Source organism: Gopherus flavomarginatus, chromosome 3 (assembly GCF_025201925.1).
Source record: "Gopherus flavomarginatus isolate rGopFla2 chromosome 3, rGopFla2.mat.asm, whole genome shotgun sequence".
In the NCBI taxonomy this organism is placed as follows: Eukaryota; Metazoa; Chordata; order Testudines; family Testudinidae; genus Gopherus; species Gopherus flavomarginatus.
The window spans coordinates 225,344,297-225,369,203 of NC_066619.1; the positions used below are offsets into that span (position 1 = coordinate 225,344,297).

The window sequence follows — 24,907 nt, forward strand, 5'->3', positions numbered from 1 at the left end:
TCCTTGAACAAATTCTCCAATGTTTCATCGGGTATTCAGTATTCTGTCACACTTTCTAACTTATGGCTTCTTAGCAGTAATTTAGGTTACTATTCCAGGGCTTGATCCTGGAGCAGTTAAACAAGTAGTTCTTGCGGAAGTCAATGAGTTTACTCCATTTTCATGAGAATGCTTGTCTGAGAAAGAGTTCTCAGGATCAGGATCCATTTACGTGTTTGTAATTAAATGCAATCCTTGAGCACCCATATGGGGGCATCACTAAGGGGAAGTGTGTGTGGAATGTCAATTTCCATACATCCATAGAGTTACATAAAGGTGATACTTTCTGGATATCTGCCAAAAGCTTGTAGGATTTCACCAATGTAGGAACATTGAAGCATGGCTAGATAGTAGAAGTTTAATCAAGCCATTGAGTTAATATATTTACTTTATTTGAAAAATAAATCACATAGACAACTCCATTGGATGAGGTTTATTTTGCAGAGATTTGGCAGGCAATTTCACATTCCTCAACAACCTTGGGATAGACCTGGATAGCTGACAGTGAAGGACTCTTTAAAATTAAGAGAAACGTAGCTAGCGTAATGGCATGAGAGGTGTCCTGTACATGTATGAAAGTAAATATTGCCAGATCCTCAGCTGCTATACATCAGTGGGACTATGCTGATTTACATTAGTTGAGGAGCCAGTCTTTTATCTTTAATATTGTTTAATATATGGGAATAATTTGTTTATAGGCATGTTATACATAATGTATCAAATATTATGTTCACTATCCAGTAATATGGCTGTTTTGTGTGGCCAATGTGTATTAAAGTAATCCCAGATCAGTTTTAACCTATGCACCTCTTCCTTTCACCTTTCCTCTTTCTTCTAGAATAGAATCTAAGAGGTGTATACTGTGGGCAAATTCCACTCTTTGTTATATAATTAGAACTTCACAGAAACATACAAGGTATTGAGGTAGGATCTTTTTCTTATAATTGAAAAAAACTGAATCACATAATGGGGTTCTCATTTAAATTAGGCAAAAATTTAAACTACAGAACATGGCATATGAGGCCACAACTACTGTTTTTCTACAGGTTCTGAATTGATATGCAAGTTTCGATTACCTGGCACATAGCTAGTCTAAAGCCTCAGTCAGCAAACAGACAGTAGCAAGTCTTAATTCTTTTAAAGTGCTGGGAATTATTCATTATAAACAGAAAGAAAGTGCACATATTGGAAAGGGATTAGAGAATATCTGTTATTTTGCCTTACTACTGGTTTAGAAACAAGCTACTTTAAATGCTAGGGTTCTAGGCTTTTTACACTGAGTGTGTGTGTGCTTATTGTATTTATGTTGTTTGCTGTGCAGTTTCAATGGACCAATGAATTCCTTTGTGTCAATTCTTTTTGAAGGTAATCAACAACAACATTGCAAAAGTAATTAAAAAAGCAATTCAAAGGTGCAGTACAGACTGGTCGTAGCAGGATGGGTTATTTGTTACTACACAGACTGATTACAGTAGAATAGATTATTGAAAGATAACCTTCTGAAACATAAGGTAAAGAAAAACCAAAAAACAGCTTTGTTGCTCTGATGTCCATATAAAATAACACATTATTTGCTGTTTTTCCGTATTGTTCCACGAGTAGCAGAGTAGAAAGAAATATTGTGACGAGCACTATAAATAAATTATTCAAAATGAATGTACATAGCTGCAAACAATCACTGTTTATATATAATAAACACTAACTTATATTAATGTGTTAATTTCTGTGCTAGTTAAAAGGAAACAGTGCTATACTTTTGTGTTAAAGCTTTCTGCGAAAATCATCACCAATAAAATGACTGTACCAAACACTGCAACAGTGTTATTCAGGATGTGATGACACACAGTGACAGATTGGTTGTTAGCACAGCCAGGATCACACATAAAAAAGAATTTCCATAGGGCAAATTGAGACTCATTTAACCTTTGATCCTACAACTACATTGCAGGAATGGGGCTTTAAAGAGTGAAAATCACCCATATTCAGAGGGCCTATGCACCACTTAAGCCTCCAAAATACAGATTAATTGGATGAAGTGGTGTAGCAGCCATATGCTGGTTTTCTATACGGGGTGAATTTCATCACTTTGAAGGTAAAAATATCTTTACTTATATCTCAGGGCTCATCCATTTGTACAGTTCAGTTACAAGACAGTTTGTGTAAACCCACAACTACCAGATATTAGTCCTATTTTTACTGAGAAAGAAGCATCCAAGGTGCTGTAGACATTACCTATTGATTATAGATGGCCCAGTTCTGTGAGGTGCTGAGCAACTTCCAGCAGTTCATCAGTTTGCAAGCCCCTCACAAGATCAGTCCGTAAATCATTCTAGGGAACTAAACATTGGTACTTTGGTTTTAATTTGCAGTCGTTTTGCATTTGGATGTGATACTGGTTGGGAATGACTTCGCAAACCATTCCTAAAAACTTACTATGGAATGGTCAAAAAATAAGCAGAAAAATTTGAAGAGGTCAGAAATAATTTCCTAAAACTTCCAGCCAGCTGGTCATTAATTTGAGGACAAACAAATAGCTACAACCAACAATACCCCCAAAAGAGCAAGAGATTAATCTTTTTAAATTATTGCTATATTTAGCAGCTCATATCACCACCAACATACACAATTTCTGTAGTTTTAGAATTAATACCAGAATTAATTTCAAAATACCAGAAATGAAAAATGTTCTCAATTTTAATTACAGGCCTGCTCACCAAAATATAGACCTTTTGTATAATATATGATTTATTGTGTTTAGCAAATGAGTTTTTTATTAGAATCAAAAATATATTTTAGCACTTGTGAATGAAAAGGGATTTTAATTCCTCAGATAACCCAGACTAATGGTTGTTTCAAGGCTTATGTGTGTAGAAATGATAAACATGTAAGCTTCCAGTTTGAAATAGGCAAGTGAAGAAATCCTTGACAATACTAAATTCACCGATGGTTAGGCTACTGAAACTACCATTATGCTACTTTATCAGATTAATCATAAAATATTACATTGTTTTAAGTGAAAATATTTGTTTTAAATAAGGCAAGACTTTTTGTATTAATTTAAATAGTGTATTTCTTATGTGACTAATATAGGGTGGCCTTGCCTCCCTCATTATTGTGCTATAACTACACACTATAAGCAATGTCATTATACAGCTAAGCATCCTCTAAGGATGAAATCACTGAAGGAAGCTGTGATATACTTTATACTGTTAATCATATCATATTATGATACCACAATAGAAGAGAACTGGTTATTTACACAGCAGTTTTTACATTACAGATTTGGATATAAACAAAAATGAGTCAAGCACCTTGATAATGCAGTGAGCGGCTTGTTCATCTGGCAAATGTTTCATCATTGTTAGTTAGGTTCATTATAAGCCTGAAGTGAGTGAAGGACAACATGAGGCACCTGTTTTTAAGGTAAGAAACTATTCAGTTGCCAAAATGTTAGTGTGGTTTCAAGTATGTATGTTCTGTTTAGCTCATAATTTATATTAGGTCAACTGTACAGTAAATATATGCCCAAAATATATGAGATGCTTTTAAGGTCATCTACAGTTAAGGAATTATAGAATACAGTGTGTATTTAATGTTTTCAAAGACATCTAATCTGTTGAAAACCAAATATTTTTCTAGTGTTTCATGTCATTATTTTAATGAACCAGTTTCAATATAGTGTATATTTTAATATATAATAACAATGTGCTGATAAGCTATTAAAACCTCTTAGTCCTGTAGGGATGGCTGGAACTGTCTTGGAAAAGCTCAAGCATCAGTGATTGTGGGAAGTAAATATATGCCAGGAGAGGATGGCTAATGATTAGAAAGCTATAATAGCGGAAACTTTTACAGATCTAATTCAGTGGATCATTCCTTTTAATGATAGTGCGAGTTAAGGAGAGAACAGTCCTTGCATAGTGTTTGAAAGGATCTCAGCCCCTTAACTGAAAAAGCTGAAACCTGTTCTTATTAAAAAAACAAACAAACAAAAACGAGTTCGCTGGAAGTAGAGATTCACTGTAGAAGGCCAGGGCCTGCCTAGCTGCACTTCCTCCCTTCCCTACCCTCTTCATCTCTTGCCTATGCATGGAACACATCTATGGGTAGGCCACATAGGAGGTAGCTGGTCCAGTACTGGGAACCATCTATTCCTTTGTCCCTCTACCACAGGGTAGCGGTGCCTTTTCTTTCCTCTTCTCTATTATTCTGGTCTGTTAATCTCTCTAGGCTTTTATACCATTTTCATCACTGGCAACTATAGATGAGGTGTTTAGATACCAACATTTCAATAAGCTTTTTTGGACAATTTTGAGAAGCAGCCAGGGCTCTAGAGGCTTCCAGGGCTTAGAACATGCTCATTTTGGAAAGCAGTAAGGGAATTTGATATGATTATCTCAATCCTCCAGGCTTCATGTGGTTGAGAGTTCAGCTAAGCGGTCAGACCCCACAGAGGCCTCGTCCTTCTCCAAACTCCCATTCCTCTCAGATGCCCCTCTTAAGTGCATTTGGCTTCCTGAGAGGCCCACTGTCTGGCAATTCCTAAAAACATACTATGGAATGGTCATGGAGGAGCAACAGGCACTTCTCTCTGCTACCTCCAGAGGATATCTCCCCGATTCTCTTCTTTTGGGTGGCTTCCAGGCTTCTCCCATTTGTATTTCTCCTGGACATTAGGGAAGTTAGAAGATCCCATACTTCAAAATCACCCTGTGTGCTTTGAGCTCCTGCTGAACCCATGTGTGCTCCATGCTACCCCCCATGCTGCCCTAGTTGTTCTATAGGCTTATGTAGCTTTTTAGATAATCAGACATGCATATTTTTCCTCCTCTTTAAAACTTTTTTTTAGGAGAACTCAACAAGGGCTGTTTAGTTACCTGAAAGGAGTGGTGAGGCTTACTTGCCACAAAACTATGACAAAAACGTAAATATATAGACTGAGATTCTTAGTGAAGAATTTCAAGTATTCTCCCTCGTCTTTTCACATTCCCTTACACTGGAATGAATAGCTCCCATTTTTCCTTTAACAGAAGTTGTTAAGGGTGGCAGGATCAGTACCATAACCTGCCTTGCAATTTAGGGAGTCCAGCTGGGGGTAGATGATGCTTTTTCAAACAGTTATTATGGCAGTTCAGTTCCAATTCATCTTCAGTTATCTATGTTAAACAGAAAATTAAAAAAAGTCTGTAACCCTGTAAAACCGTAAGCATATAAGTGAGTCATTATTTGAAAGATATGTTGTATAACAGGAGGCTCTTTATGTCAAGGCTGTGTTACTTTGGCTCACAAATACTGTACACAGAACATTGTCCAAGTACCTTTCATATAGGACTAGTATTTCACTACAGCTCTTCAACTGTGTGGCTAATAAAACAGATCTAGTGCTTGAATGTTGTAGATCGGCAATGGCGAGGGCCCCATTTTCACACAGAGTCTACCTTCACTTGATTGTTGTTCGTAATCAGTGGTGAGGGTTTGGTTTTCATCCTATCTGCTGCATCGTTAGAACTATCCTGAAAGAAAACCTTTGCTGTACAAATTGTGACAATAATTCTCTTGTATTCTCTTCTGAAATTCTGGTTCAGGAGTCCATATATGATGGCATTAAGGCAGCTGTTGAAATATGCCATGTAGTAACTGGATACAAACAACCACTCTGGAATCCTGGGGATTATTGTGTCTGGGTCAACAGCCACAGCCAGGCCTATGAAGTTCAAAGGAGCCCAGCAGATCGCAAACAGTACAAATACCACAAACATGGTGACAAAGTTCCTAAAGTCATGTGGCTTCAGCCTGGGCTTGTTGTCAGGTTTAACCCTTCGCCTTACCTGAATAACAAGGATCCATATTCTCAAGTAACAGAAGGTAACTATGGCTATGGGAAGCATGAAATGAAAAAACACCACTGCTATTGTATACGGTGAGCTCACAGATTGTGCAAATGTGCACGAGTAGATCCGTGGATCATATTGTAGAGAGCCAACAAACAGATTGGGAACAATAGCAACAAATGTCAGGATCCAGATGAGAATGACATAGCACAGAGCATTCTTGTCACTATACAGCTTGTCATACTTGAGGCTGTGGCAGATGTAGCAATATCGATTAATAGCAATGCCTGTAATGTTGAATATTGATCCAATAACACTTAGGCCCATCAGGAAACCACTAATTTGGCAGTGGAGGTAGCCCAGATTCCATCCATTATGAAATACAGATGTCAGGACCAGTGGGTATGGGTAGATCGCCACTACCAAGTCTGCAATGGCCAAGCTTACAACAAATATATTTCCTGCAAAATAAATATGGAAAAAAATATTTATTTATCTTTTTTCTTTTGTTCCTTCTTCCTTTGTCTCTCTCCATATTTTTTTAACAGCCAGTCTCAGAGGAAAACTCTAATTTCTATTAACACCAAACTTTATTTTCATGTATCAGAAATAAGACACTTATTTTTCTTTAAAGAGGAAATGGTTCAATTCTAAGGTGTACCTTTAAAACAAAGGTTTTATTGGGTTTAGTTACCATAAAAATTCTACGTTTATAATGTCACTAACTTGGGTTCTCCTACTCACACAGATCCAGAATTCATGTCTTATTAAAATAGTCTCTTGAAAAATGAGCATGAATAATATGACGACTAATATGGTGCCATTTAAAACTCTCATTCACTTTTCACATTTAACTCCATTGCTTTTCCTTAAATTATCCCCAACCTTTTCTACTTCTGAAACTTAAATCTGTTTTCCTGTTTGTATCTCAAGCCTTTCTTGGATGATGTTACCTTAATAAATTGTAAAGACTCCAGCTACAATATTGCAAATGTATTAATATTTAGAGAAGTCATCCTTCTGGTATTTCTCAAGTAAAGAGTTTCTAAAATGCTAAAAAAAAAATCCAAATCTAATTTTTCATCCTAACAAAGACAGTTTTAAGAGCTTCCAAATGGAACACTGATGCCACATACTCTTACTCCTTCTTCCTGATTGTTATACCTAAAGGTAAGCAAAGCAGATGCAGCAGTAAAGAGAAGTCGCTGAAAAGATACTGTTGACTTTTTAATGGGCTTTGGATAGGGCCTGCAATAAGCAGGTAAATCAGAATCAATCTATTTTAGGTACCAATATAGCATCCATTGCTGTAGCATCCAAGCACCTCATAATCCTTCAAGTACTTTACAAATGTATGAGTTTATATTCAACTAGTTTATCCTCATGCATCTTTAAAACTAGCAAATAAACATGTAGATTGACTTCTATATTGCAAGTATGAAGATTATTATTCTCAAAAGACATTTACATCATACACTGGAGGTCACATGTGAGGTCTTATTGCAACTAGAGAGACTATCTTCCCTCGAGAGTGCTCAATCCCTGGTCTACTGAGCACATACGGAACTCTTAGTTCTGCTAATCCCTAAGGAATAGTGTACACCAGGTTGTAAAATTCCACTCGGTATCACCACTTTATTTAACACACAACACTTAGATATAGTGAAAACGATAAGTTTATTATCAAACAGAAATTCAAGTGATAGTCAGAATGTTGGTAACAAATGGTTACATATAAAACAAAATCATAACATGTTTTCTAGCGACTAACAGAGTATTCCCCTATTTCCTACAAGACAGCTTAGCCCAAGTCCTTTCCCCAGCGTTTTCAACCAATTTAGTTGAAACCCTTGCTTCTGAGATCAAGCCTGCTGGCAGCTTGTCTTCACAGACTGAAGTAATAACTGGGGGTTCTTTTGCACCACCTAGATACAGTCACTGGTGAGCTGGAGCTGGTTCCATCGGTTCGCAGGAACCAGTTGTTAAATTTAGAAACCCTTTTAGAACCGGTTGTAAAGGGCTTTTAAATTTAACAAAAGCTCCAGCAGCTACCTGCCTGCCTTGCCCCCAGCCCCAGCTCACCTGGCTCCAGCTTTGCCTCCTCCTCTGAAGGCTCCCCCTCCGAGCTGATTGGCGGGAAGCCATTAGCGCGGGAAGCCTGGGAGGGCGGAGAAGGAAGCAGCAGCTTCCTGCAGGTGAGCTGGGACAGGGGGTACGAGGAGGGCTCTAGGCACCGTGCATCTCTGGCCCCCGATCCTGATCCCGACCCCGGCCGGGCGGCGTGGCTCCGGGCCGGACCCCGACTCCGGCTGGGCAGCACGGCTCTGGCCCCAACTCTGGTTGGGTGGATGGCGCGGCTCGGGGCCACACCCTGGCCCCAACTCCGGCCGGCCGGGCGGCACGGCTCCAGGCAGCGTGGTAAGGGGGGCAGGGAGGAGGTGTTGCATAGAGGGCGGGGGGTGGATTAGGGTTGGGAGTTGGTGTAGTCAGAGGGCAGGGAACAGGGGGATTGAATGGGGGCAAGGGTTTCGGGGAGGCAGTCAGGAAGGAGCAGGGGTTGGATGGGGCAGTGAGAGGGAGTCAGGGGCAGGAGTTCCAGAGGCAGTTGGGAAGAGAGAAGGGGTGGCTGGATGCGGTAGGGGTTCCGGGGGGCCATCAGGAATAAGAGGAGGGTTTGGATGGGGTGGCAGAGGGCAGTTAGGGGACAGGGAAGGGGGGTGGATGGGGCAGGGGTCCTTGGGGTGGGCTGTCAAGGAACATGGGAGGTTGGATGGGGCAGGAGTCCCCGGGGGACGGGGCAGGAGTCCTGGGGGGGGCACACCCCCCGTGGGGTGAGGAGGAGGGAATCAGTTGTTAATATTTTGGCAGCTCATCACCGGATATAGTCTCTCAAACTATTGTTTTAGTTTGAGAACAGGATATCATTCTGCACAGCTCATTTTTTCCTGTGAGCTTTTTTCATTGATTTCACATCCCTCCATTAGCATTTGACTCAGTATGTAAATGTGTCTCTGCTGTAAAGCTTGCAATACTTCACTTTCATGCAGCCAGACAGCTAAACATTCCTTACCTCTGTCTGGTGGAACCATTCTAAAACGTTACCTTCCTTGTTTCATGAACATAATTTTTGTACATATATAACACTTTAAATATCACCTGAACATACTGGTCATCTTAATGATGGAGAGATGTACGACACAGGCTTTCATTAAGAGACCTTATGTGACGCTCTTTCGTGAACTAGAATGTAAATTCCAGACCAGGGAGATCCCTGTAACCCTAATGCACTGTTAATAGTTGATATCAAGAGGTCCCTAGGTCACAATCAGTAATTTACAAAACCTACAATAATAGGTGTTCATTGTCCAGAAGATTATACAATGTAGGGAAGCATGAAAAAGAAGAGCTCTGTAGAAGCTGGAAAGCTTGTCTCTTTCACAAACAGAAGTTGGTTCAATAAAACATATCACCTCACCCACCTTGTCTCTCTGGGATCAACACCGCTACAACCACACTGCAAATTAAGAACAATGATAAGTAAAACATGGAACCAAAATTCCATAAAAGAAATTGTGGCAGATCATTGATTATAAGGGATGAAATCCTGGCATCATGGAAGTAAACGGAATATTAGCTATTGACTTCAATGAGGCAAGGATATTTTTAAAAAAAACCTGAGGACTATGGGCAATACTAATAATTGGTAGAACTAATAATGCACCAAACAACCCAATGTGTTCTCTTATCTTTCTATATTTTTTTAAAGCCAATTTACTAAAAGAATTTATCAAAAGCAAAAGTAAATTTGCTAACACAGATGTGTTTGGGACAACGTTTTAGTCAAGTTTTTCAGCATGTAAGCAAGTACCATACTGTTAAACTACAACTGAAAATCAGCTTTAAAATGAAAATACCAATGCAGCAACAGGCCCTTTGCACTGCTGCAATTCTCAACATTGTGCTCCACTTCTTTTAATATAATTACATTAATTATAACATTGAAAAAAGCATTTTCTCCTGCTAATCCCATTCTTTAAGTGTTCATAGGGAAATACTAAATCTCAAAACACATGCAGAGATGCAGAAATGTGGACATTATTTGGCTCAGAACAGCATTTGGGTTTTTTTTGTATTTTAACTGTATTCAATTCAGGCACATGACGCCCGTTAATAACAGAAGCTGGAATAAACGGCCTTATTCAAAAGATTAAGATACACTGTTTTTATAAGTTTTGTACCTAGTTTTCTAGTTGCCTCCCTCTTGTTGATTTCTGAAGTTGTTTACTCTTTTTGACTGAGGATCTAATGCCCTCCAAAGGTGTGCTTGTGCTGATGCCTGTGGCAGAGGTCCTATTAATTTCAGCGACAGCATGAAAGGAGGAAGTTTGAATAGAAAGAGAAGGAAAATATAAAATCCATTCCGTCTGTTGGTCTTTGCTCACAAAATCTGTCCATGACCCATTGGAAGATTGTTTGCAGAATGCTATAAGTGTGTAAATACAACACTATATAAATAACAGGTGGGGCCGAGTCACCTCCTATTATAAGGCTGTTTCATTTGCCCATAACTTTGCCAAACTAACTATTTGGGCTGAAATTTTCCATGCTGGTTTCTTCTGCAGGCTGATTTTTTTCCCCAAAAAAAATCTTCAGTTACAATGGTTCAGCCACTTCCAAGAACAAGACTAGGGAAAAACTCTGATCTTTTCTTTGAAAAAAAATGTGCTAGCATCTCCGGACTTTGGAGCTGGGGCTTGAAATTTGGCAGCAGGAGGATTTCTGCGTTGAGGGCTTGCCTTTTGGTTTCCTTGTGAAAATCAGTCCAAATTTGTCCAAATTAACAGGCTTTTGAAAAATCAGTTTGCATGTGCTCAGTAGAACATGCGTAGATTTTTAGTCGCTAAATCCCCAAATGATTCTGTCTGCACTGGGCATGCTCCAGCCAGGGGCTGAGCAGAATTCTGCCTATAATTGCAGCTCTGGTCTCCTATTGGCTGGGCTTAGGTCTGGCAACAGAAGTGAGAGCAATCAGCTTGTCAGCCTGTGCTGGTTTGAATTCAGAATTCTCAAGAGCTAGACTTCATGGGGGCAGGAGTCAGAGGGGAGGTTGGGCAAGGAGGCTGGTGGGAGAGGAGAGAACGTTGTGCAGTAAATAAGCCCTGTGGCTATACTCCGAACAAATGCTGAGAAAACCAAATATTAAATAGCTGTTCATTAATTGAGCACCTTCCACTGTGTGCACTGAATGAGCAGGGAGTTCTGTGGAAAACACAGTATGCCATCATGCAATTAAAGACTGCATTGTAATGCATAAACACAAGGGGAGTTAATTAAGGTTTCACATGCCATCTGAATTCTGGTGTTTCCTAACTTTTGAGTGCTTGACTTTTCAAACTTAATAATGTTCTTTTAAAGAAGTGTGGAGAAAGTTGAGCTGGGCTGACTAGAGTCACTAGGCTCTGCTTTTAGATAGTCCCAAGAAATGCTCCATAAAATATTGGCAGTGCTGTGAATGCAGAAGAAACCTGTGAGACTGCTCTTTAAAAGTACATGTTCCATATCAAACCAATATGCCATCTTACAATTTTTACTAAAGAAAAAAAATGATCTTCCACACAATTCCACTTTCCCAAGAGGGAAACACCATATAAAATGAATGGAATAAATGTGACACAGGGAAGTTGTAGGAAAGACTAATACTATTAATTTTCATGATGCCAATGCCAAAATGGATGGAGAACAGCACAGAAGATCCACAGGTTGTTGTACTGGCAGTAATTGATATCTGTGTAATATATAGCATTTGTATGCTTGTAATGATCCCATAGGCTCTGTGTTTGGGCTTGATCCTTCAGCACTGACGTTAATCAAAGTTTTGCCTGTGACTTGAATGGGAACAGGATATAACACAATATGAGTAGAACTAATAAAGGATGAACTTGCCAATGTTGAACCTCAGACTTAGCATCGAGGGAACTCAGCACCAAGGAGCCACATTAACAGGGAAAGAGGCCCAACTTCTGCCCCTCAGTTTTGCTGACACAACTGAGAGCAGACTTTGGCCTGGAGACCAGAGCTTCCCAAATGTCAACGGGGAGGTATTGCTAGGGGCAGAATTGACTTTCTCTCTGCTGGAAGGAGTGGTAAGAATAAGAAATTTTGGAGGTTTTAGATCTATGATGCAAAATAACTACACTTTAATAAGGTTGGTGAGTCCTATTTAAGATTTTGGGATTATGAAAAAACTTTAATTGAGTAGTAGAGTGGGAGGCCTGGAGATCTTATTTTAATGGCAACAGTGATAAGAGATTGCTATTATTTTTCAACACATTTATTTAGACTAATATTTTCTGGTTTACTGTTTTTACTCCTTACTCTCTTATGCTAACTTTTTCTTCTCCACCCAAATAAAATTATTTTATTACTAAATTTATTTTCCGGTGGATTAATGGTCTAGCCATGTTGTTAATCCTTGATGAATACAGCAATCTGTTTTCTGAGTTTCAGGGAACAATTTTGGCTTTGAGAAATTTGGCTCTGAGAAACAAGCAAACCAATAACCAGCACAAGCAAAACAGCAATAACTTATATATGAATAGAAACAAAAAAACCTAGAATCATTTCAATGAATGGAAGAAAAACAGACAAATAATTATTTTACATGTATAGAACAGCAGAGTGTTCATACCATGTCAACAGCCACCGATTATTCTATGCTAGAAATAGGAAAACTATTTTCCAGCTAAATAAATAGATCAAATCAAACATCTGCATTCCTCCCCTAAAAGTTATTAAACACCTGTAATTGAGCTTCTCCCTTTCAATCTTCTTTACACCTCAGCCTCTATGCCTTTTACCCTAACATTGTTTCAAAAATTCAGTCATACATTGGGAAAAAATATTTTCCTGAAAAAAGACCAGTTTGCATCATTAACATCAATTAATGACATATTTAGTATTTGTTTTGTATTAATAGCTAGAGGCCCCAGCTGTAACACGATACAAGACGCCAGTCCCAATATCTTCTAAACCTGTATGATGTGTATGCATGTTTAACATATTATCTGCAACCTTATTCTAGCTTCTTGCTTAGGGACCTCCCACATCCAAGCTCACTGCTATTGCGATGTGCCATCTGTTGTGTATTGGGTATCCAGGAGCCACAAATACAGACTATACTGCATTCAGGTAAACAATGCCTTCTCTTTCTTTTAGTGGACTGTTCACATTTCATATTCACCTAGTCTAATGGGACACAAGCATGTTTTTACATTTTTCTGAGACATTTTTCAGCCTTTCCTTTTTTACCATAAGTGTTTATTTTGAGGCAGGACCTGATCTTATGGCCACTGAAGTCAATGGGAGTCTTTCAATTGACTTTAATAGGAGCTGAATCAGGCCCTTAGTGTTTACTTATTAATTCCCCACTCCCTAATGATGGTGATATGTAACATTTACAATCTAGGGTCAATTATGAAATCAAATTTAGTTTCTGATTAGAATATCTATGCAGTTCTTAACTGCTTTTTTTTAAATCACCTCTCAAACACGCCCAGATGTGAATGTAGAAGCATTAGTTTCTGATCTTGATATAATTATAAGCTAGGCTTAATTATTGGGATGTTTTTCTATAAATGTAGGTCAAACTTTCTGGAGGTATAACTTGTTCAAAATGCTTCACTGCCAGGATTTGGTACCCTTATCACCATAACTTCACAGTAAAGCAACTTGAATTCTTCTAGTCATATCTTATAAGATTTCTGGTAATTGCTAAAGTTTTTACTGGTTATGTCCAGGGGTCTCGTATTTTATTTAATCATGAAACTATATTTTCCCTTTAGTCTAGATATTTTCTCATTTAGTTCTATAAAATGCACAGGCTCAAAAGATAAATCCAAAGTTGTGCATTATTAGATAGACAAACAGCTAATTCAACATTATGCTCACCAAACACGTGCAGCAAAGAAGGGAGAGTCAAACATTGTGCTCCATAGTCATAAAACCAAACATCCAAACAAGCTGATATTCTCCTGTAAAACTAGCAACACTTTATTAAACTAGCAATCCTACTCCAAAGCAACACGATGCTAGGAGTGACCACAGTTCCAGATTATAGTACTTTACAGGCAAACCAGAAAGTACTGGTCTAGACTGTATGGAAAACAAGTCTAGAAAGCTAAAAAAAGCACAAAGTGAATTTACCTTTACTTTGCAGAAAAGGCCATGAGCTACTTTCCTCTGGATGCCATTTCTGTTTTGTAGAATAGAACGGTGCATACTCTTAGGAAGCATATCATGCTGCCATTTTCCCTGTGACCACACTGTTTTGTGAGGTCAGTGTCCCCTTTTGGTTTGCACAAAATGGCATTAAAAAAGATTAGACCAATCATGAACAGGCTACCTTCATACTGTGTGACAAGGGATGCCCTAAACATTCCTTCAATTTTAAAATTTGTTCATTAATGACTGCTCTCCAGTGGTTTTCTAAGTGTCCAGAACTATTTAAATAACCTACTCTTCTTTTCATTCCTGGTCCTGTAAACAAGTAATTTTAAAAATGTTTCATTTACATTCAAGATATCAATATGTTCATTACTTGGTACAACTATGATGGGCCTAGGTCTGTTAGAAATCAGCTACAGTCTCTGATATAGTCATTTACTACACGGTAGGGAGATGATCCTGCATTCCATGTGCAGACTGATATCCCCCCAAAATAAATTAGTTGCGATATTGAGCGTTCAAGGAAAGCAGGATCAGGCTCCAGTCCAGTATCTTCCCAGCGGCAATGCACAATGTGAAAACTGCTACATCTAAGTATCTCATTTGGAATTCCACAAGGGTTTAGTGCCCCAAAAGTATTATATGGAGAGGAATACTGTACCCAGCAAGTTGAGTCAATTACCATTTCTTCCCTTCAAGGTTACTTCTCAGCCATCATTCCAAAGCTAAATAAGTTTGCTTAGATAAGTAAGTTTGCTCAGACAGTCCCAGTTTCAGTGAAGTACAGGTCCTAGAGGATTAAGAAACTAATGGTCTATACAACTCTGCATCAAAATGGTACAAAACCATTCAAAAGAAATGCAGAAATAAATATTGTATAAACTAGTTACTCTTGGGAACTTCATTCATTTTACAGATCGTAAGATCAACTCCCTTAGATGTGAAATGCCTATTTTTAAAATCAAGGCTCTATTTCTAAACCTGGCTTGCATCAAAAATTCCACGTGCATATTAAATTTTAATTGCATGATGGAGGCCTTTGGGGTTTACTCCTGATTAACAAATTAAATCTGGTACTGCAGGTGGTCATGCAAGAGGATGTGAATGGCTTTAAGCCCAGCGTGTACATTTCAGCATCAAACACGTGCATGAAAACAACTCACTCTAATTTTCTTTTTAATCTGAAAAGAGATCTTACATTACCTTAGGGCTTTATTGTTATAATTGTTAGACAATTTCTCATAATGGAAACAATGTTCAGAAGGGCATGAAAAATCCAGGATTGTGATCCTTGACCTTGCAAGCATGTGCCTTCTTGCCATAGGACTATCATCTAGTAAGGGCTAACCAAACCTAGCGTGTAATTATTACAACCATAGAATTTGACACATCCATAATGTCAGGCAGGAAGCTTGTTAGCACTCAATAGACAGTATTAAATATTTACACTCCCACTGATTTATAACAAGCCTAGTAAGGCAAATATTTTGAATATCACAGTACAGTTCAGATTCTGTAAGGAGCTGAGTATCTTCAGCTCCTATTGAAGTCAATAGGAACTCACGGTGCTCAGGACTGGACGCCAGGAGAGCAGGAATGATATACTATATGTGAGAGATGAGAAAGAACAGATACATAGCTAGTGGTGTATATAAGTTCATAATACTGTGTTTAGATTATACTTAATTGTGTACTGCGGAACAGAGTTATCATACAGAATCGTCCAAAGAAGCAACAGCAACAAATTGATTTGAAATGCCTGCTCATCCTCTATTCAAGGAAAGTATATGCAAATTAGAGTGGTTGGAGGAGAGCAACAGTAGGGATTCCCACAATACATGGAATAAAATATTAGGGATTAGGGATCAGTTCCAGGTTGGCCTTGGCCAAATAGGTTGTGCATATGATGAAGAGTGACTAACAAAACAAGTTTGCAAATAAAGGATAATGTTTAAAACAATGGTGCCTAAAGTTAGGATCAAATGTCCATATTTAGGTTCTTAAATAAGTTGCCCAATTTCCAAAACGGCTGAGCAGCCAGCAGCTCCCTTTCACTTGCACAGAGAAACACATGTGAAATGCTTATCATGTCAACAGTATCTCTGAATTAAAGCTAGTGAACAACTGGGAAGATTTCTGCAAACAATTTTGCAAAAATGAGTTCCTATTTTCCATCAAAATTTACGAAATTCAAAATTTTTTGACCAGCTTTACTCTCAATACTAAAACCTGTATAAACAGAGTTCCCATTATATTAATATTCTAGGTTCTTGTGAGCTGCAGAGAACAGAAAACTGACACCCAATTTTAGATTCCTGAGTAACGTATGCTTAAGGACACCTCCCATTCTGACGTTTGTATTGTGCTTCTAACAAAGACCTCACTTGGTGAAAAAGATCAAATTGTATTGGAGTTGGGAGAATATGGGAAAAAACCCAATGGGGAACCTGGGCAAAAAACAAATGGAAATAAATGCTTGCTTACTTAACCTTTTCCATGCCTCAGTTGACATAGGGCATATTTTAGTCAAACAATGTAGGCTTATTATTATTTTGAATGTATTTATGGGGTAACAATATAACACAGTTTACGCTTTATAAAAAAATAAGACACTATCTATCCTAAGCAGCTTACAGTCTACTTCACTTGTAGACAAAACAGATCAAACCCAAATAGTAGGTAGTTACCAAATGATTTTGGAAGAGTTTAAGTAGCTAGCAGTGGTCAGTTTTATAGGCTTTGTAGAAATGCATTTTCAGGAAGGATTTGAAGGAGAAGGTAGGCAGGTTATCTGGGCTACTGAAATAAACAAAACCTCTGTGGACATAATCGTTCTGTTTTTTTTTAATTTATATTTTTATAAATATTTTATAACAAATATTTTGGCTCGATCACAGATGTGGCTTGATGTCTGTGTACAAGATTTTTGCTTAAAAAGCAGCATCAAATCCATAGGAGAAATATTCTCTAACATTTTTATCTTGAGGTGGAAAATCTGTTGCATTAAATTAAAATGAAGGTATATAAAATCAATAGATTTTTAATGCATTGGAAGCTATTGAAGAAAGTCACACTAACTAAACAAAATCTTCTGATGCCAACAACTGAGATTTGCTAACAATCCATTACCATTGTTTGCATATGTGCAATAACCATTGAAAAAACTGATTGCGATTTAATCACTATCTCACAAATATTTGAAGTACTGTACACTAAACAAAACTTAGTATCTTCCATGATAATCAAAATCAATATCATTCATTGTATCACAATGGTAATCTGAACCATTCATTTTATAAACTGGGTAGAGAATTTCACAGCTGTACAGATTAACAGAAGTTTCAGGTTTGTCAATGTGTTAAAATCCTGTGTTACCGAGATGTTTCTATGTTTTAGCCCTCTCCCAAGGTTGTATTATCTCCTTTGGTGCATGGTATGGAAGAGATCAAACAAGCTCAAATAAGTATTAACTGCTGTCCCCCTGAGAGGGTGAAAGCCTATGTATATCTCACTCTTGGATCAAAGGACCTAATCGTTACGCAGCATTATCAGTGGGTAAACCTGTGGAGTGTCTGGCATCAATCCAATATTGTGTTCAGGGTTAATGCTGTTGATGCATTCTGTGGCTTCCACCCCCACCCCCACCCCCACCCCCACACTGGGGATTGAGGGGTAGGTTGAACCACAGACAGGCCACCAGTAGCAGCACAGCATGTGTATGAGCCATGTTGTCATGGAGGTGGGGACTGGAGTCCAAAAGAAACACAATAGCATGTGGGAAGATTGCCTGAGCTTTGTGGTACTGGTTTTGGCTCTTGGGGCATCTACAAAGATGGGAATTCTCTACGGATCCGTGGGCACAGAGTGGTTTGGAGGTACCACCATCTGTCCCCTTCAAATGTCCACTAGCACCTCCTCGAGAGAGAAATGCATCAGAAACTGAATGGATTTACCTGAGTAACTTATCCACTTTCACAAAATGGGTTTATATTGATCATTTCCACCTTTAATTTCTATCATTCATTTACAAAACAATTCCTACAGATCAGACTGTGCTCCAGTGCTATTTCTTTGCCTGGATGTTTCAGAACACTAGTGTTATCACAATTGTAGAAACCGCATGCAACTGCTTAGAATAACAATACTACTTAGTGTCACAAACTACAGCACTGGACCCCTGCAGAACATTTTCTTCCTCAGCTGCAAACACTGTGGAGACTGAAAATGAAGTGTAAGGAGATGAGGCTAGAGTAAATTCCAAGCAAAGGGAGGGAAAGGAGATGAGTGGGGCCACAGATTAAAACAGGAATCAGCAACCTTTGGCACAGGGCCCATCAGGGAAATCTGCCGATGGGCTGGGATGGTTTGTTTTCCTGCAGCGTCCGCAGGTTTGACTGATAGCAGCTCTCATTGGCTGCAGTTCGCTGCTCCAGGTCAATGGGGGCTGCGGCGCGGGCCAAGGAATGTGCTGGCCGCCACTTCCCACAGCCCCCATTAGCCTGGAGCGGTGAACCGCAGACAGTGGGAGCTGCAATCAGTCAAACCTGCAGATAGTGCAGGAAAACAAACCATCCCAGCCCATCAGCGGAATTCCCTGATGGGCCCTGTGCCAAAGGTTGCCGATCCCTGGACTAAAAGAAAGCAAAAGAAAAAAACAGGGCATGACACAGAGAGACAGAGAGAGAGAGACACCCCCCCACCATTATTATATTTGTATTGTCAGGGAGCCCAGTCAGGATCAAGCCCAAAAAAACCTCTACAAAAAATAGGAAGAGATGGCCTCTTTCCCTGAGACCTTACAATCTAATTTGCACCGTGACAAAGGTTAATAGACAATAGGGGTGGGGGGAGGAAGGGTGATGGTAAATATAATAAAAATCATACAGTTAATGAGGTTGCTATGTGCAGTTACATCCATGTAACTGACAGCAAAATTTGTATAAAACTCAGCCCAGTAACATGGGGGACCAGACCACGCACTGATTTAGCTCTCCATGCAGCCACATTGAAGTCAGTGGTGTCACACAGGGTTTATGGATAGAATTTGTCCATGGTATTATCCTCTGGAGGAAAAGATTAAAAAACAAAGAACAAAACAACATCCCTCCCACAGCCCCACATATAAATCAGAAGTAATATAAGCATAGCTAGCCATCAAAGCAATCCCAACATTTAACAACGGAATCCAGAGTAGAGAGCCAGCAATGTTAATTAAACATGAGTTCTTAAAATAGCCAGCCCACTGCTTTCTCCTCAATGCAGATATGTAGGACATCCACCAGGGAAATACAAAATAACGTTACAGTAAAAATCAACTGAGCAGGGGTGGTGGTGGTGTTTACTCTTGCTCCCCCCAACCCAGTCCCTTTTCATTTCTTTATCCCTTTCTTTCCTTCTTGGACTTATTCTATCGCCTCACTCCCCTCTATCTTTCCCCACAGCGTCTTTTCTCCTATCTGCTTTCCCTGTGAGTTGCCTCACCTCTCCGTTCAAATCCTTTTTCTCCTTTTGCCTCCTAGTTCCTCTTACTGCCCTGAGTCCCTGAAAGAGGTGGGGAGGAGCAGAAAGAAAGAGTCCTTATTTCTCCCCCTCAGAAAAAAAAGTTTATGATGCCTTAGATAGGAGTGCTCAGCTCTGCTGTTACTGAGGGGAGTTGATGAGTTGGTGCAGTGGCCTGCAGCTGCCTCTTTGTCTACCTGCAAGGCAGTTGGCATCCCTAGATAACTAAATAGAGTTGTTTTAATAAATTAATTAGTAGGATTTGTTTGTGTGGGTAACTTTACAAAGTGCTCTTTGGCAATGGAACACTGCTGATGTGCAAAGGCGGGAAACTGTGCATGGGGGGGGAGAAGAAGGTGATGTTAGTCCCTCTCCAAAACAGCTCCTTGCTCATCAGTTCATTAAGTCGAGGGGGAGAGAGAAGGCTACATGGCTGGGCCAATGGAAGGAGGAGCTAGGATCAGATGATCCACTACTATATGGATCTTCTTCCTTGTGAGGAGCTTGCATAAGGGCCTGAGGAATCTACTTCAGACACTGGGCGGCAGTAACCTTTCCAAAACAACTCTGCAGGGGCATTCCATGCACGCGCGGGGATGGGGAATACTACCCAACATGCCCCTGCCCAATACTCACCCTAGCAGTTAGATTGCTTTGTCCCTTCCTATTTTAACAACTGTCAGAACAAAATGTTTAACCTGAACTACATACACAGAGTGCCGGTCAAAACTTAAATGTGTCAAGGTTACAATTTATGTTTCAGACACCTGGTTTAGGAATAGCACGTAAGCTAGTAAATGCCAGTATAAAATCTGTGTAAGAAAGCAGTACTCCTGCGACAGCAAGCAAATCAAGTAATTGCAATGACAAATAATATGGTCATGTCAAAAGCTTAGCAGCAGTTGTATAACTTTACTACTTAGATCTCGCTTACAAGAACCCTAGATTCAAAGGTATGATACAGCAGAACTGTTTTATAAAGGTATTTTGGGAAGAATGCAGTTTTTCATGGCATTGATTCAGCAAGGTACTTTCACATGTCCCTAATTTTCGGCATGTGAGTAGTGTCACTGACTCCAAAGGCAACATTCATTAGCCTGAAATTAGGCAAGTGCTTAAGTAGCTTGCTGAATAAGGGCATAGAAAAGTAACATATCTGCAATCAACATTTTGCAGTGGGGAAGATAGAATATTACTTTCAATCCAATATGTATTGTAATTTATTTAATAAAGTTTGCAAAAATCTCTATTCAGTTTTTTTTTTAATTAAAAGTTTAAAAAAATATTTAGTCTTCGGCGCACTATCAATACCTTCATACCACATCAAATCATGATGTACAATTTTACAAATGCACATGAATTAATCCATCGGTCACCACTGTAGTGTATTCACTAGGTCTTTTCATAAATTAAAAGAATGCCAGTTGGCTGGGATATTGTAGTTATAACAGCGTGAATAGTTCCATCAGAGCTTCACTGATAGCCGATATATGAATTTGGAGTGTCTTGTCTTTATACAATATGACTAGTGACTGCTCATGATAGCTTCCTGTAACAAACCCCGTTGCCTACTCTGTCCCTATACCTACTCTAGCGACACCATCAGAGGACCCAACCACATCAGCCACAGCATCAGGGGCTTATTCACCTGTACATCTTCTAATGTGATATATCCCATCATGTGCCAGCAATGCCCCTCTGTCATGTACATTGGCCAAACAGGACAGTCTATATGTAAAAGGATAAATGGACACAAATCAGACAGCAGGAACGGTAACATACAAAAGCCAGTAGGAGAACACTTCAATCTCCCTGGACAGTCAACAACAAATTTAAAAGTAGCCATCCTTCAACAAAGAAAACTTCAAAAACAGACTTCAAAGAAAAACTGCAGAGCTACAATTCATTTGCAAACTTACCATTAATTTGGGATGGAATAGGGACCAGGTGTGGCTGGGTCACTACAAAAGCAATTTTCCCTTTCTTGGTATTGACACCTCCTCATCAATTCTGGGGAGTGGACCACATCCACTCTGACTGAATTGGCCTTGTCAACACTGATTCTCAACTCATAAGGTAACTCCCTTATCTTCATGTGTCATTGTATAATGCCTTTATCTGTAATTTTTCACTCCATGCATCTGAAGAAATGGGTTTTTTACCCATGAAAGCTTATGCCCAAATAAATCTGTTAGTCTTTAAGGTGCCACCGTACTCATCGTTTTTGAGCTCATGATAGGAAATTAGAACTGCACTATTATTTGGGGAAATGTGAAATATGCATTAATGCTTGTGATTATATCTTTTCCCAATATAATCTTTCCCTCATTAGAGTGAATGATAAAACTTCCTTAGACTTTGGTGGGAAGAGAATCAGGCCTTGCGCCCTGGTATACTCTACAAATTTATGTCGGTATAACCATACAATTGTATCTACCTAACTCCTGGTGTAGACAGCATTACGTCGATGGGAGTGCTTCACTGCACTGCTACCGTCTCTCAGGGACGTGAAGTATTTACGCTGATGGGAAAAGCTCATATAGAGTTCTGTTTTTTTCCTACCCGAGGGGATGTTTTACTCTACTTAAAAGAAATTTACCAAGCAATGAATATACTCAAAGAACATTCAAGATGTAACAGAAGCTAATTGACCTTTTGTACCTAGCTCTAATGGGGTGACTCCTTGGCTATTTCCATAATGCACTGTGTTGTACTTAGGTCATTTGAAGTCAGGCTTTGTCTACACTACCCAGCTTTTAACAACATGGCTGTGCCACTACAGCCATGTAACTAAAAGGCATGCAGTGTAGCTGCTGTTTATCAGGAGAGTGCTCTTCTGATAACAAAAACCTTCCACTCCCAACAAGTGGCAGAAGCTTTGTCGGCAGGAGGGCTCTCCTGCCAACAAAGTGTTGTTCACACCGGTGCTTTTTGTCAGTGAAACTGTTGTCCTTTGGGGAGGTGGTTTTTTAAATGACGACGTTCCAGCGTAGACAAAGCCTTAGTCTCATAAAGAAACTTCCTCTTTTTAATACCTTCTGTCACACAATCTTAACATTTTTCAGTGTATTTTGATTAATTAAATAATACATGGCTTTGTTGCACTTATGTATTTAGTAACATTAGAATGTGGTTAGAAAGTGCATCTTTCCTCCTATCAGCACTGAACAAAGTACTCTACGATATACAAAGTTATACATCACCAGTGCAATGAGTGCATTGGCAAACGTGGTAGCTTATGCTTAGAACAGGCTGGGAAATTAGGACCAAATTCTATTCTCTGTTATAGTAATGCAACTAACTGGACTGATTTCAAACAGGTTGAACTAACCCAATGTACTGAATGCCCCTCCTAATGTGATTATTTAGGATACTATGTTGGTACACCTGAGCCTGGATTTGGTAACTTTAATATTGCACATTTATCTAGGCGTTTCCTCCATGGGTAGTGGAGTTGAATTTTTTTGGAAGTTTCTGTTTATCTAATGCTTGATGGGTATAATTCAATTACCCTTGGTTCTTACCTCCTGTGGTGCCCAAGCAATTCTGTCAGGTGCAATGCAATAAACAAAGAAGCCATAGTTGGAATTTTTATTATTGTAAATCCCACCTGGATAGTTTCTAAGGAATAGAAAGAAGGACCTCAGTTTAATATCTCAGCTGAAATATTTGTAATCATTGACTTCTTTTTCAGGATACAGAAATGATATCTGCTCATTGCAAGAATCAAAAATATTCACTGCAAAAATCACAAAGTTCAGAGCTTGTCACATGAATTTGAACATAGCTCCCTATGCAAAATGAAAATAAATATGGAAAATCATACCTACAATATAATCTTGTCTCATTTTAGACTCATTGTGTCTGTTATAGCCTTACTGATAGAGCCCTTTCTGCTTTTTTATTTCTGTTTTATGCAGTTTTTTAATCTCTATTTAAACATGCAAGAATAAGTCTCACACCAAAAAAAGCTTTTAAGGAAACTGAACAGCTAAATATAGACAGCTAAAGATAGTTTCCTTTTAAATATTCGATGAGAACTCAGCCTGTTCTCCCTCTAAACCTTACTCTTGAGTTCTCCATCCTTTTTTTAGCTACACATCTATATGCAAACCTACTTTATTATTTAACAAGATTTAACAAACCAGAAAACAACAAGGAAATTCTTCACTTAGGAAGCTAAAAATAAAAAAGGGCGCTTACAGAAGATGGGATAATTATCTCAATGGATAACAATCAAAAATTTCATTATCAAATCTAGAAAGGATGGCAAATGCTGAGAAAATGGAGAGGTAGTGCCTAACCAACATATGTACTTTTAAGGCCTAGTAGAATGGCACTACTGTGATACAAATGCATTATAACATTAAGTTTATTATTTAAATAGTGCATTGTGTCCAAGTTATACTACAATCTTAGTTCCTGGCCCCAATGGCAAACCAACGTGACCAGATTTAAACTCATCCATTTGGTTTTCTTTGAGAAATCTCATTTCAGTAGGGACAATCACCTTTAAGTCTTTTAGAATGGCCATGTAAACTGGCTGAGCTCTTCTAAAGAGGGCTGCAGATTAAAACTTGGCAGTAACCCCTTGGCGAACACATCCTCTTTTCACTTCCTTTGGCATCCCTAATAGGGTCTTCTAGCTTTCCCTGTTTCTGTAAACATCCTTTCTCCAGATTTTTAGGTGAAGTGGGGTTTCTGGAACAAGGTGGGAAGTGAAAGACAGTTTTGGCCTCTTGGAGAGTCACTCAAATGCAATAGTGGGTATTTTCCCAGGCGAACACAAGACCCTATTCTGTCTGCAGGTAGAGAGAAGCAGATGGATGCCTTTGATAGTAACAGAAAATTTAATAGAAAGGTTGCCCCAAATAAATGAGAATGTTTAGTTCTTTAATCTTGTAAACAAGAAAGAGAATCACTTACCCCACCAGCACTGTGCATGGAATTGCTCTGCCCCCATGATGCTACAGTGGTGGTAAAGGGAAAAGGTTTTTTGATAATCTGGAGAGGTGGCTTCTTCAAATCCATCTTATAAAACTTGGGTGTCTCCATGCCAGCCACTGAAGAGACAGCACTATTTGCTACATCTCGATATAGTCTTCTCCATAGGCTAGTGTTCATTACAAGTACCAATTCCAACCCCTTCAGTGAATGATAGCAAAATTCTAAGTGTTACAGGTCTTGTTTTGCCCAGCAACATATGAGTTAGGCCAAGCAATTTATTTACCAACTGAACTTTTATCTTAACTGCAATTACTCTTATTTATTATGATAAAGACTAGGGCTGTCAATTAATTGAAGTTAACTCATAA

General features: G+C 39.0%; 2 protein-coding genes across 2 annotated transcripts in view; one reads left to right on the forward strand and one right to left on the reverse strand.

Moving 5' to 3' along the window:
• Positions 1-24,907, forward strand: part of LOC127048294 (uncharacterized) — a 991,921-nt gene that overhangs the window by 451,432 nt on the left and 515,582 nt on the right. The gene's annotated exons all lie outside the window — the stretch shown is intronic.
• The window catches only part of MTNR1A (melatonin receptor 1A), a 97,784-nt gene continuing 78,339 nt past the window's right edge, over positions 5,463-24,907 (reverse strand). The window contains exon 2 of the mRNA XM_050947910.1: positions 5,463-6,331. Within this exon, the coding sequence (XP_050803867.1) occupies positions 5,463-6,331 (869 nt within the window). The remainder of the gene's footprint in view (positions 6,332-24,907) is intronic.